At 39.0% G+C, this 15505-nt stretch overlaps 1 protein-coding gene across 8 annotated transcripts in view; it reads left to right on the top strand.

The window, feature by feature from the left end:
- The window catches only part of SMARCA4 (SWI/SNF related BAF chromatin remodeling complex subunit ATPase 4), a 57504-nt gene that overhangs the window by 2020 nt on the left and 39979 nt on the right, over positions 1 to 15505 (top strand). For all 8 annotated transcript variants that reach the window (XM_084609816.1, XM_084609818.1, XM_084609814.1 and 5 more), the window contains exons 2-3: positions 6229 to 6325; positions 14892 to 15141. In XM_084609816.1, the coding sequence (XP_084465942.1) occupies positions 14920 to 15141 (222 nt within the window). In that variant the 5' untranslated portion in view covers positions 6229 to 6325; positions 14892 to 14919. The remainder of the gene's footprint in view (positions 1 to 6228; positions 6326 to 14891; positions 15142 to 15505) is intronic.

Below are 15505 nucleotides of genomic sequence, written 5' to 3'. Positions count from 1 at the left end.
AAGCATGCTGTCTATTAGCATCGACCCCTCCTGCCACCTCCATTCACGAATCCTCTCCCCGATACTGCCCCACCCAGGGGCTGTGCCCCCTCCTCCAGTCAGCCTCTTTCCTTCATCCTTTCTCCCGGTGACACTGTGCCTCTACCTCATTAGCATCCCCCTCCACCCAGAAATTTCCCTGCTCCTTAGTGTCTCGCTCTTTAGGCTGGGGTACTTCCCCACCATCCGTGTCTGTTACCCCATCCAATCTACCCCAAGGTTACTGCCCCCCATAATATCTCCTACCCTGTGTGAACCAGTTTCACCCATCAGCATCCTCCCACTCCCCTTGGGGTACTGCCTCTATTTTAGCATCCTTCCTCCTGCCAAGGGACATTTCCTCACCTCATTTTAGGGATCCTGTCCTCACTACCATCATCTGCCCAGCCCTGAGGAACTGCATTTCCCCATCTCTTCCCTCTAGCCCTCTGGCTTGCTGTTCTGCCCTCAAGAGCTATTTCCCACCCCCCCCTTCTCCTTCCTTGGGTGATGTGAGGAGTGTGGCCTTAGATTCCTCAGGCCTACAACCTCCAGGCTGGACCTCCTACACATGTGCATGCTTTCCATTCATATATATATTGTGGGGAGGGTTCCAATTTTCCATCTGCCTGGGGCAGATCCACAGAATCAAGCCCAGTCACTTGTGCTTGCAGGAAGGGCTAGAAATCCTCTCCCCTAGCTGAATCCCATTGCCCATGCTCCCATTTCCTGGAGAGACACCCCTGTTCTCATGTGTTGGGGGAGGAGGTTGAAAGGTGCACCATTAGCAGCAGCAGCTGCACCAAATAGGCACATAACCACAGGCAACTCCACCGGCAAAGCCCATTGTCAGATGTGTTGGGGGAAGGGGTGAAAAAGAATTGCCCCAGTTCTAATCAGCTCATTTACATGAATTTGAGGGTGGGGGCGATTTAAAGAGGATCTGCTCACAAAGCCCATTAATAACCACCCCCTCTGCCCCCCGCATTCTCCTTCCCCCCTGCCCCCACACCCACATGGCTTTCTGATACACACAAAGCACATTTAAATATGAATGGTTTCAATATGTAGCACAACTTCCACTTGGAAATCAATTGGAAATAAAAGCAATATTTACTGATGCCCCAATATTTTAATGGTGGGTTTTAACTGTTCTCCTTCATCACCTGTTTTTGGGACAAATTTGTGTCGCCTTTGTTGGTCACACAACAGTTAACAATGTAGTCTAATTGTTTTAAGGCAGAGGCTCTTTGTTGTATTTTGTAACATTTGTAGCAGGTTTTTAATAACTGTCATATATATTGGCTAATACACCTATTTTTGTGGTGTGTGTTTCTGAGGATCATTCATATAAAAAGTCTTTTTAATTCAACATTCACAAAATGCCCTACATTTTTTAAGATACTGCAGGTTTTGATGTGTATAAACTTGACACAAATATTAGCCTGCGTTAAAGTCTGAGACATTTAACTATATATTAAATAATACCTCGTTCTAAATGTTAGATATTTTTACAAATGTTTTTTCCTCATTCCCATCTTTGAGAGAGAAATTACTCTAAGTATCTGAATTTCTCTTCTGCATAATTGTTTTAATGTTCAGATATTAGATGCAATATCTTTATTTTAAAGTACAACCCAATTTTCTGCATGTCTCCTTCAGAGATGGAGGAGAGTGACAGATATTTGACATTTGCTGGGAGGATTTCTTCAGGTTTTTTACTGGTAGACTGGATGTATGTCTTCATATGTTTTGCATTCATCTTTGCTTTGGTCCCTCAGTGTAATGACAGATAAATGGTATATAGCGTGTTCAGATCACTGACTGTGCTTTGCTAATCTTCTTGCCATTAAAATATGAAAGGGGATAGGCAAGTTAACTGAGGGAATCTGTTAATTTTCTGTTAAAATAATTTATATTTTCCTTTTTCAAAGATCAGAATCTAAAGAGAAGCAGAAATGGGGATATAATTAAAGGATTTGTGCAGCTGTTTTTTAAAATTCATGAGTTGCATTAGGATCATATAAAAATGAGTGGCTTTTAAGTGTAGCATATTTGATTACCTTTCTAGACAGGTTGGGTTTTCAGCATAGTGGAACATACTTATCACAGCAGACAGTTCAAGAAGGAGGTCATCCCCAAGTGAGACTTCTGTGGCATGTTTCCTTATTCTTTGCAGCTGGTATTTTCAAAGCAGTTGAGGGGATTTGGGTGCCCGACTCCTTTGAATCCCATCCTTTGTGTTATTCGGGGATGAACCTCAAGAAGAGAAAATGTGCTTTTTAATTTTATTTTTAATGCCTGAATGGTTTTCAAAGGTTTTAAACCTTCCCAAGGCTTTTATTTCTGTGTAATGAGAATTCTGCTATCATTTTCTCTGTTAAAGAAAACTCAAATAAAACTGATACTCCACAAATTATAAAAGATACTTTAGCAAATAACTGTTAAAATTGCAAATGCTTAGTTTTTTAACCAACTAGTAACATTTTTGAAGCAAGTAAGCTTTCAAACTAGATAATTAAGAACATAAGAACGGCAGTACTGGGTCAGACCAATGGTCCATCTAGCCCACTGGTTCTCAAAGTTTTGTACTGGTGACCCCTTTCACATAGGAAGCCTCTGAGTGTGACATCCCCCCGTAAATTAAAAGCACTTTTAAAATATATTTAACAACATTATAAATGCTGGAGGCAAAGCTGGATTTGGGGTGAAGGCTGACACCTTGTGACCCCCCCCCCGTAATAACCTCGCGACCCCCTGAGGGGTCCCGACCCACAGTTTGAGAATCCCTGATCTAGCCAGTATCCTGTCTCTGACAGTGCCAGATCCTTCAGAGGGAATGAACAGAACGGGGCAATTTTGAGTGATCCATCCCCTGTCATCCAGTCACAGCTTCTGGAGTTGGAAATTTAGGGACATGGGGTTGCATCTCTGACCATCTTGACTAATAGCCATTGCTGGACCCCTCCTCCATGAATTTAGCTAATTCTCTTTTGAAGCCAGGTATACTTTTGGTATGCACAACATCCCATGGCAACAAGTTCCACAGGTAGACTGTGCATTTTATGAAGAAGTACTTCCTATTGTTTGTTTTTAAACCTGCTGACTATTAATTTAATTGGTTAACTCCTAGTTCTTGTGCTCTATGAAGAGGTAAATAGTCACTTTCTGCACACCAGTCAAGAGTTACAGACCGCTGTCCTATCTCCCCTCTTAGTTGTCTCTCTTCTAAAATGAAGAGTCCCAGACTTTTTTTAATCTTTCCTTGTATGGAAGCTGTTCCATACCTTAATAATTTTGTGTTGCCCTTCTCTCCACCTTTTCCAATTCTAATGTGTCTTTTTTGAGATGGGATGACCAGAACTGCACACAGTAGTCAAGGTGGGGACGTACCATGGACTTGTATAGAGGCATTATGATATTTCCCATTTTATTATCTATCCCTTGCCCAATGATTCCTAACGTTCTATTAGCCTTTTTTGCTGCCGCTGCACATTGAGTGGGTGTTTTCAGAGAACTATCCACAATGACGCCAAGATCTTTCTTCAGTGGTAACAGCTAATTTAGACCCCATCCTTCTGGATGTATAGTTGGGATTATGTATTTCAATGTGCATTACTTTGCATTTATCAACATTGAATTTCATCTGCCATTTCTTTGCCCAGTCATCCAGTTTTGAGAGATCCTTTTGTATCTCTTTGCAATCAGCTTTGGTTTTAACTATCTTTTCTAATTTTGTATTGTCTGAAAATTTTGCCATCTTGCTGTTTACCCCTTTTCTATATCATTTATGGACATGTTGAACAGCATAGGTCCCAGTATAGATCCTTGGGAGACCCCCCTATTTACTTTTCTCCATTGTGAAAATTGATCATTTATTCCTACCCTTTGTTTCCTATCTTTTAAACAGTCACTGCTCCATGAGAGGATCAGTGAATTACAATAGTCCCTTCTGGCCTTATAATATGTGAATCTAAAAAAAGCACCAAAATGCTTTGGCAATAGGAAAAACATTACAAATGAATAAAATTAAGTATAACTTTTTTCTGTGATCAAGAGGGTAGTAACAGTTCTCTAGGGTCCTATATTAATTTTTGTTTCGATTGAAATTATGGCTATGAAACAAATAAGATATTTTGGGGTGGAGAGAAGTGTGAGATCCCTGCCGCTTTAACAAACATGTTCACACAAAGATCACTAGTTTTGATTCTTGAGGCAATTAATATTTTATTATAATACATTAGCACTCAGGGTTTTAGTCTAGGTCAGGCTATCTCAGCTGTGCTAGGCTATGTACAAATACAGAATTGTCCATCATCCCTGCCTATCTGAAAAGATGACTATTCTGTGAAGGGTTAGGGGAGTGGGAAACAATCACCTATAAATGTTTTAAATGGAATATATGGATTTTTTGTAATCATTTCAATAAATGTTGAGTTTACTCAGCTGCACCTCATTATGTTAGAATAGCACCTGGGACCTCCAATCAGGGTCAGAACAAACCAATGGATCACACTGAACAAATATTTAACATTGTCCTTACAAAGTGTACTTTACAAACACACAACAAAAAGACAGTCCATGCCCTGAAGAGTGTGCAGTGCAAGTATCTTTTTGTAGTAGATTGAAGCAGGAGAGCACATAAACCAGAGCAGTGATGATGACCCATGCATAAGGGACAGCATAGAAGAAAGCAAAAAGGTGTTTGTGGGAGGAGTGAACAAGTGGTAATTGAGGCTGGCATCACTATAAGGTGTGGGTTGTGATAAGAGTGGATAAGTAGAGAGGGGCGGAGTTGTAACAGGCCTTGGAGGTTAGATGTCTTCACTAATAATAACTGGTGCTTTTCATCAGTAGATCTCAAAGTGCTTTACCAAGGAGGTCAGTATAATTGTCCCCATTTCACAGATTGTGAAACTGACGCGTACTGTGGGGAGTAACTTGTTCAAGGTCACCCAGCAGGACATTGGCAAGCCGGGACTAGAACTCAGGTCTCCTTAGTCCAAGTTTAAGTCCAGTTCTCTGTCCACTAGCCGCACTGCGTCCTAAGCTCCCTGTTAGGGTTTATCTCAACCAGCTAACAGGTTAAAACTATAACTGCCCTGTCAATGCTAGGATTACAACATGGGTTTAAAAATGTACTTTTTCTCCTCGTACAGGTGCAGCCAAAGGGGGGAATGATGTGGTCAGTGTTTTGCGTGGAATGACTGTTTATTGCACCTCTATCCTGCTATAACACGGTCCTCGGGAGTCAAAAAATCTTACCGTGTTATAGGTGAAACCGTGTTTATATCTAACTTGCTTTGACCTCGAGCATTTCCATTATTAATAGTCACTTTCTGCCCCCTGACCCATCCAACGCCCCCTGTTCCCTGACAGGGTGTGGGACTCCCAGGACTCCCACATCTAATGCCCCTGTTCCCTGACCGCGCCGCCCACAGAACCTCCGAACCATCCAACAACCCCGTCCCCTGACTGCCCCCCCCGAGACCCTCTGCCCCTTATCCAACTGCTCGGCCCCGGCCCGGCACCCTTAACACCCCGCTCAGAGCAGCGTGTCGGAGCCAGACACACTGACGCGCTGATCCACCGGAGTGCGCAGCTCCGTCCCCCAGAGCGCTGCTTTACTGTGTTATATCTGAATTCGTGTTCTATTGGATCGTATTATATTGGGGTAGATGTGTATTTGTATTGTGGAGGTGCTCCAGTAATGGATCAAGACCCCATTGTGCTAGGAGCTGTACAGATATAAACAAAAACGTAATCAGCCCCAAAGAGCTCAGAATCTGAATATAAGACAGATATAGACAGATTGGGGAGGACAAGGAAACAGTTTTATATTCTCAACCACAGAATGCAAAAGGGTAAATAAGGTGACAAAAATCTCATGATACCTAGAAATGGTCATTTCCCTTAGAATTTTTTCTGTATTTTAATGGAAAGGCAAATAAGTTTAAAATCTATTAAGTGCAGCAATTGTTAGTTTCCCATTTGGAGGAACACAGCACAAATTGTATTAACATTCAGTAGCACACTTAAGTGTTTGGCTCTCCACCAGCAAAACTTGTTTGAGTGAGATGCAGCAGTTCTTTCAGCATTAGAAAGTCTGAAAGGAGCTGAGCCAGTCATTTTACATCTTGACAAAGCAGATCTATTTATTGGATAAACACATGTTTAAGACAGAATAGTAATGACCAGTTTCTTCTACAGCACTGGATTAAAAACTGGTAATCCTGAGACCTCAATCCCTCCATCATCACCACATGGACTCTGGGCTGTGAGATATCAGAGACCTCAATGTCCACAGGTAAGTTCTGGGCTGCTGACTTGTTCATCTCTGTTCCGATATTGATATTTTATGTGCTACAGAGGTGAGTTTTAATCATGGTTTATTGAAATATCACTTAGCTGACATTAGAAAGTGGAGTATCTTTCAATTTCAGTCACCTTAGAAATATATTTAAGGAGCCTATAACGCAGGGGAGAAAGAATCTTAGTGTTGCCGCATTTTCAGATCTGTAGTGAACTGAACTGGGTGTCCCGTTAGAAAAATGGGGCTGTAGTGTCATTTCAGGTTTTTTGGATTCCTTTGTTGGTTCTAAGAGCAGACTTCCTTTCTAGCTAGAGCACTTAAATCGCATTCATATTCCTTGAAGTACGGTATCATCATTTCATTTCAGTGCATTTTCTCAAAGCACTATTTTGTCCTTGAAAGCATTTGAAATCCTAGTGTGGTGCAACCGGCAGATCACATTATCTATTGACAGCAAGAGAATGAAATACATAACTTACAACTGTGCCAATAAAGAATATGTCCCTTCATAAATTTCATTGACCATTTGTAAACTGCAGGTTTGTAGGTCAGCCATTGCAAGCTATGAATCTTGTGCAGTGAATTAGGGCTCAGTCTTTTGTAGATAATTGGGTAGTGTCCTCCCTTTTTTGTCAAAATAAGATATTTAATTGTTCTTTGTTTTCCACTAGCTATTTGGTGGGGCGGGAGAGAGGTTGTGTGCATTTGTTTTTTGTGGTGTGTGGATTTTTTTGGTTTTTGTTTTTAAGGAAAGGGAAGAGGAAAATGTGCAATGACATGTCAGAAATTGGTAAGATTTCTGAGGACTAGAGAGAGACATGAGTGGAAAGACAATAGTCTAGATACAAATACCAGAAACCCATCTACAAATACCTATCTACATAGATTAACAAAAACTATGATAACTGATGGACTTTGACTTTCTGGCTTTTGTTTGGAATCAGTTTTTGTTTATCACTGGATACTAGTCATTTTAAAGAAGTAACTTTTAAACAAGTAAGTCTGACTGTAGTCTGGCCGCTCTGTGCAGTGCGAGAGATAGAGCTATCAACGTTGTTCAACTTCTTAATTCCGCATGACAGTGAAAATAGGTGCAGCTGACAAATGCAGTTTCTGCTTCGAAGGACTTAACAACTTAAGTGTGTTTACGTGTACACAAAAAAAATAAACTATATCCAACAAAGGTTTAAGTAACATTGTAGGTAGGCTATTTAATATTGCTTTGCTTTTGTTCTGAATGGGAATATTGTAAGCTTTAAGAATCCTAAGGCTTAAACACTAACGTTGCATGCCTTTGCATTGCTTGATAACTGTTCTTTGAGCAGGATCCTAATGAAAGGCATCTTTAGAGTGGAAAAGAATCCATAATGTACTAAAATGTGCATCCTTCTTAATGGAGCAAGAAGAAAAATCTTACTGGGAAGAAAATCTAGTCAGTGGCTGGCTAGCCATCAGGAACAGATGTTTTCAGTGTCATCTTTAAATTCACGTGGAATAATTTTTCCTATTTAACTGAAACGTCTTGAATATAGGACAGGGCTAAACACACTGGCACTGTGTAGTGAATTTATCAGTACTGTTGGTAAATTTGTTTGCTGTGACTAAATATCTTTTTTTTTTTTTTTTTTTACATTCTGACTCATGTTTGTGCTCAGGTCTGAATGTTTGAAGAGGAAACCTCCACTATGTCCAGAATTGGAAGGATTAGATTTTTATTGGCAAATGTTGGTAAACATCGATTTCACTGTGTATACATAAACCACCAAAAAATATTTCTATTGAGGGATCATCAAAATTTACAGATAGAGTAAGAAAAGGACTGCTTGAGCACTTATTAGAGTTTGTTTGAAGGATATTTACTTTGTGTATTTTACATGTAATGTTGATTTGTGTTTTAACCGTTATAACGCTTTAACTTTTTGAATCTCAACATCTACTGTCGTTAAATTGTCTGACCCCTCTCATAATTTCCCACAACTGTGAAAATCTAAACAGATAAAAATTGGGGGGGGGGGGGGGAAATGCTTAAAATCTCTAATTTAATGCAACTGTGAAAATTTAAGTCAATAAAATTAGGAAAGAATGCTTAATATAAACTGATATTATCAATGTTTAAATGACTAAAAAAATCAAATGTTGCCAAGCCTCATTATATCAAACTAAAATCTGGACTCAGCTTACCTTTCCATTTTCTTCTTTTTCCTTAACATGTTTGTATCAAAACCATGCATTGCTCCTTTATAGTCTTGTCTTCATTTAATCCTGTTTAGTAATCAGTCAGATTTGTGACCTCATAATCACTTTTGGTGATGTCATAGATGCAGGTTATGACTTCACAGCAAGATCAACAGAAGGTGAGGATGAAAGGATGCAGGCAGACTTCCTTTGTGCCTTTTAATAAGTGCTACACACATTTTTGATTAAAAATGTTGTTGTGTTATCAAGATTCCCTTTTCTTGTGATCAAGAATTATGAACCTAAGAGATTAGTTAGTGTGCACTCTTTCCTCCCTCTCACCTCTTTGCGTTGTCTATTTGTCTCTACAAATTCTTCCACTGAGCTGCATTTAGTTGAGGTCTAAGCTTTCAATGAATTTCATTGCTAATGCGAACTTGCCCTAGATTTCTAACCTCAGAGGTCCCAAAGAAATGCTGGAGGCAAAAACCAAATTTGTCACAATGTAGTGACTAACTACCAGTACCTCTGCAGTTGTGATTTAGGAATCTAAAACTGGACATGAGGTTTACTCAAATGCCATAAGGCCTCATGGAACAAAAGAATCTGCTCCAAATTCCTAAACCTTTGGCCTTATGCAGAAAGGCAGTGTCAACTCCCTGAAGAAGAGGTGACACTGGGAATAGTAAAATGAGGGAGGGTGGACCAGGGATTGAGGCAAGGAATGTGCCATTCTGAAGATCCAGTTTCTTCAAACCCATCTTGCAGCCAATCAGAAACATTTGCCCCCTGGACACAGCACGTCTCAGGGCACAATTTGGTCCAATTTTTACAACATGCAATTACGTCTCTTATCTGAGTACGAGTAGAAGCTGCAATCTGCAGAAAGCTTTAACTGAGGGGAAACCACATCTCAGTGCAGATAACTAATTTGTCTAATTTATCTTTAGGCTTGTCAGATTACCCTTTGATGGAGTAAGCAGCCTTGCTTGATATTTGACACCTTCATATCTTTCAGGCTTGATTACTGCAAATAACATCTGAAGTTTGGTATGGTAACAGCCCTAATGTTAAAAAGAACCACCTGGTTAGAACAAACTTCCCCAAACTGATGGGAGAAAATGGGGGACACTTAAGTTTTTACAGGTCTCTGACAAGCAGAATTTTGAATTTTAGAGCTAAATTGATATATAAATATTAGGTCTGTCAATTAGTCTCAGTTAACTCATGTGATTAACTCAAAAGTAATTGATTAAAAAAATTAATCACGATTAATCGCAGTTTTAATTGCACAGTTAAACACTAGAATACCAATTGAAATTTATTAAATATTTTGGATGTTTTTCTACATTTTCATTATATATAATATAGTAATCTGTGTTTGAAATCAGTGTATATTTTGTATTACAAATATTTGCTCTAAAAATGATAAAGTTCACGAAAGCTTATGCTCAAATAAATTGGTTAGTCTCTAAGGTGCCACAAGTATTCCTTTTCTTTTTGTGAATAAGACTAACACGACTGCTACTCTGAAAAAAATAAATAGTATTTTTCAGTTCACATCATTCAAGTACTGTAGTGCAGAATTGTCGTGGAAGTGCAACTTACAATGTAGTTGTTTTTTTTTTTGCATAACTGCACTCAAAAACAAAAACAAAACAATGTAAAACTTGAGGCTACAAGTTCACTCAGTCCTACTTCTTGTTCAGCCGATCGCTAAGACAAGCTAGTTTCTTTACATTTACAAGAGATAATGCTGCCCTCTTCTTCTTTACAATGTCACCAGAAAGTGAGAACAGGCATTTGCATGGCATTTTTGTAGCTGGCATTGCAAAGTATTTATGTGCAAGATATGCTAAACATTCGTATGCCCCTTCATGCTTCGGCTACCATTCCAGAGGACATGCTTCCATGCTGATGACGCTCGTTGAAAAAATGTGTTAATTAATTTTGTGACTAAACTCCTTGGGGAAGAATTGTATGTCTCCTGTTCTGTTTTCCGTGCTTTCTGCCATATATTTCATGTTATAGCAGTCTCTAATGATGACCCAGCACATGTTGTTCATTTTAAGAACATTTTCACTGCAGATTTCACAAAATGCAGTGAAGGTACCAATGTGAGATTTCTAAAGATAACTACAGCACTCGACCCAAGATTTAAGAATCTGAAGTGCCTTCCAAAGTCTGAGAGGGACAAGTGACAGTGGAGCATGCTTTCAGAAGTCTTAAAAGAGCAACACTCCAGTGTGGAAAATACAGAACCCGAACCACCAAAAAAGAAAATCAACCTTCTGCTGGTACCATCTGACTCAGATATTTTAAAATGAACATGCGTCAGTCTGCACTGCTTTGGATTGTTATCAAGCAGAACCTGTCATCAGCATGGATGCATGTCCCCTGGATTGGTGGTTGAAGCATGAAGGGACATATGAATCTTTAGCGCATCTGGCACGTAAATATCTTGCAACGCTGGCTACAACAGTGCCATGCAAATGCCTGTTCTCACTTCCAGGTGACATTGTAAACAAGAAGTGGGCAGCATTGTCTCCTGCAAATGTAAACAAACTTGCTTGTCTGAGCAATTGGCTGAACAAGAAGTAGGACTGAGTGGACTTACGGGCTCTACAATTTTACATTGTCTTATTTTTGAATGTAGTTTCTTGTACATAATTCTACATTTGTAAGTTCAACTTTCATGATTGCACTACAGTACTTGTGTTAGGTGAATCGAAAAATACTATTTTGTTTTTTACAGTGTAAATACTTGTAATCAAAAATAAATATAAAGTGAGCACTGTACCACTTTGTATTCTGTGTTGTAATTGAGATCAGTATATTTGAAAGTGTAGAAAAAATCCAAAAATATTTAAATGGTATTCTATTGTTTAACAGTGCGATTAATTGTGATTAAACTTTTTTAATCGCTTGATAACACTGACAAATATATGAAGAACATAGGATTTGTAAGACTAGATCTGACCTGAGGACCATCGAGTCCAGAATCCTTTTGAGGAAGGTGCAAAGAACTATGCAGTAGCAAATGTGAGATTATCTGCCCCCCATGAGGTTGTCATCCTGGTCTCTAACAGTTAGAGATTGGCTTAAACCCTGAAGCATGAGGTTTCATATCCTTTTCACAATTTTTGTTATCACTCTGTTTTTATATCCATATAAATGTTGGGTTTTTTTTTTTAAATTCTTGAGAAACTTCCTTATTTTTCTATCCTGTTTACAGATAAGGCAGAGGAGGGACAAAAAAATAGGGAAGGGGTTAACACTGGAACCTTATCTAGCAACATGGATTACCATCTAATATTGACCAATTGACAGTGTCTTACAGAGAAAGATCTAGAATAAGCGTTCTACTTTATCAATATTCTGATCATAAAAGACAAACATGAATCCTTTTAGAGTAGTATATTTTTGTCCCACAGAACAAGAAGCTCAAGAATTCTTAAATATTTAAGCAATACACCTTGCAAAGTAATAAAAAAAGACTTTGGATTGTACTTCTCATGAATGTGTTGGAGACATAAATTTAAAAATCCTCCTTTAACAACCCAAATATAGTATTTTAAACACTGAGATTTGTTATCCTTGATCATATAGGAGAACAGGTTTGCATTTTGTTCTTTCAGTTCCCACTTACGGTACCTTTTTTGCTCTCACAGCTGCAATATGTGTCAGAGCATGAAATCCAGAAATGGATTTGGTTTCCCATGTGGCAATTGGTTGGTTGTAAACATTTTACATGCTCCAGTGTAGCTTGGCAATTCTAAGATAGCTGATTCTGGCAGGTAATGGCATACATCTTTTCCCCAGACTCATTGCTCTGAGTATCTCTAGAACTTGAGAAATAACACTGCATCCTTGTGTTTTATTTTTAAATCAGAAGTTTAATTTATATTACCTGCCTCACAAGCAAGTGAAGCTTTTCTTGCATAATCAGTTAGACTTTTAATCTGGTCTGGGCAGTGAATATCTCGGCATTTTATATCCTGTGGAAACTTCAGTATGGCTACGTTGATGAGACTGTAGTGATGCTACAGGTTTTGCCTCCAAAACTCATTCTGACATGGCTGGGAGCAAAGGAGCATGATCAAAACTGAATACAATAAATGTTCTCTTCTCCATGGCTTATATTAACTGGGGCTTGTGTTCTCTTTAACCATCGGGAATCGTTACAAATATTTATACTCAAAACTGTCACCATACTTGAAATGAAAGCGATTTCAGTTGCAGAAATTGTAGGGTTGCTATCTGGACTCTTCTGTTGGCAATATGCAGCTGTGTAACTTGGAATTGTTATTCCAAACTGTACTTCGGAGCTACTGTTTCCATTGAATTTAGCAGATTTTAACATACAAATGCAATAGTGGTTGCAATTGTTAACGCAATATTTCCACCTACCTGCGTTTTTGAGGTATCAGAAATACAATGTTATGTCAATTTTTGTTTAAGAAAGGGAGTTTCTAATTTAAATGGAAAAATAAATGAAACTTGGATACATTGATTATCAGACAGTGTGTTTAATTTGGTTTATGCTGCCACAGTTGTAGACTGTGGTTTGCTACCACAGATTCCATTTTGCTGCTAACTCAGTCTATATTACCCAGGTCCCATCACACAACACAATTTCCTAGGTTTGGTTACACAGGACTGGCAGACTTATCTTGAAAATGTTCCGATGGTTTGGATTTGCCTCTGCATGAGTTTCTTATACAATTTAGGTTCTGGGTCAAGTTTTCTATTTGAGGTTTTCTGGTATGTATTAGTGACTCAACCCTTAAAAGAAAACTGGCATCTTACAGACTATGAGCCAAACCAGTGCCTTAGGGCACATATCTTCTGCAAAAAGTTAAATGGATAGAGCAATGTTTTCTGTAGGCATATTGATCTCTCCCAAATTAACATATTGAACTGGGTTCAAATTCCAGAGTTTTACTTGGAATATATAACCTATCAAGGTGTAGCAGCAACAGCATCTGGAGACTTGTTTGTACCATTGGAACAGCTTTCCGTGGTTAGTGATAGATTTTCCATCACTTGAAATTTTTAAATCAAAACTAGGTGTTTTTGTAAAAGATCAGCTCTTATTCAAACAGAATAAATTCAAGGAAGTCCTATGACCTGGGTTATACTGGAGGCTAGATTAGGTGATGGCAATGATTCCTTCTGGTTTTACAATCTGAGTCTACACAGAAGTTACATTAGTTAAAGTTAATCTTAAATTGGTTTTAAAAAAAAGTTTTTTGTTAAACCATTGTTTACATGGGCACAATTATATAATTTTAAAATAGATTAGATCAGCCGAATGTGCAACTCTGAATTTACTAACTGATGCAAAGTAAACAAATATAAGACGGATTTAAATCCGTTTGTCTCCACCCAAAAAATTACACTAGTTTAACAAAAATTGGTGTAAAATAACACTTTTAGTTAAACTGGTGCAACTTTGCATATAGACCAGGCCTTATTGGGATAACGCCTCCTTTGCATTCACATAATGCCCAGTAATATTGATGGGTGTTAAGCACATACATTGCAAGGAAAATCGACCCTTTTGTGAACTTCGTACATGCTAATGATAACTGGTTTACAAGTATTTGAAGGGTGTGAAAACGAAGGGGAGAGAGAAATTCTTGAGGGTGGTCCTAGTGTGTGCTACGAGAGTTAATGGGATGAAATTAAAGGGGAGATTTATTCTGAATACCATGAAAAACTTCTTGAAAATGAGATTTACAAGACTGTGAAATCATCTCTTTGAAGAAGAGACGGAAACTGCATCACTGTTGGGGCATTAAAACTAGTCTGGATGGAACACAGGGGAACAGATCTGCCCTGGCTTCAGGGAGTTTGGGGTGGGGGGGAGGGAGAGATTGGATTAATTGATCTTTTGTTTCTCTTTTGTATGGCTTTCTGACAAATGCAAACAAGAATAAAACTGTTAATGTACATTTTTTATATTGGTATAATTTATTTGGAATTTCTATTAAGCCCATAGTCTGGCTGCTTGAAACCCCGTGCATCCAAGTATATGGGCAGCTTCCCCCATCTGTCTTCTGAATTTGTTTCCCATGCTCATGCTCTTCTTTGGCAACATGGTCATTTCAAAGACGATGCATATCGAATAGTAGGGTGCTCGTTTCAGTCCCCTGTCGCTCCGTGAAATAAAATAGCACTATTATGATTTATTTATTTACTGTATTACTGTAGTGTCTAAGTGTCCCAGTCATGGGTATATAAACTTCTACCCTTGCCCCCTCTCAACTTTATGGGGCGACACTTCTGTCTTCAAAGCGGCACACCCTCAGTTTGCCATGTTGTAAGCCACTGACTGACTTACACTGACAGTCCTGTCTAAAGGCATGCTCTCTTGCACTAGGATACTGGTTTGAGCAATTCCATTGAAGATGTCCACTCCAGATCCTCCAATGGGAGGAACTCCTCGCCCAGGTCCTTCTCCTGGACCCGGCCCATCACCTGGTGCAATGTTGGGCCCCAGTCCTGGACCCTCGCCTGGCTCTGCACATAGTATGATGGGACCCAGCCCTGGACCACCTTCATCAGGACACGCTATACCACCTCAGGGGTCTGGGGGCTATGCTCAGGACAACATGCATCAGATGCACAAGGTAACCAACTGTAACAGTGCTCTGTTTGAGTGGGGCTTTTATTTTTTCCTGGCAGAGCTTGTACATTCCTCTTTTTCCCTAGTTATTAAAAATAAATGAATATAAAATGAAACCATTAAGAGTTGCCCTAATTTTCTACAGCATGCGATTTCCCCACAGCCAGTAAAATGTAGAGCAAGATATGATCCTTCCTAGGTCTTATCTTTCACAGTGGATCAAACCTGAAAGCAGATGAGTATAAGTTAAAGGTGATTTGTGAAGGAAATAAATAAAGGCTTCTGCCTCATTTCCATTTCTTGACAATGGATACAGAAGGCCTGGAATGTGGTGGGTTTTTTTTGTTTTGTTTTTTTTTAAAGATGGT

This window comes from Lepidochelys olivacea (assembly GCF_965140295.1).
Source record: "Lepidochelys olivacea isolate rLepOli2 genome assembly, chromosome: 20".
NCBI classification, from domain to species: domain Eukaryota; kingdom Metazoa; phylum Chordata; order Testudines; family Cheloniidae; genus Lepidochelys; species Lepidochelys olivacea.
The sequence above is the reverse complement of the archived record's forward strand: the minus strand, read 5'-3'. Positions and strand labels throughout refer to the sequence as shown.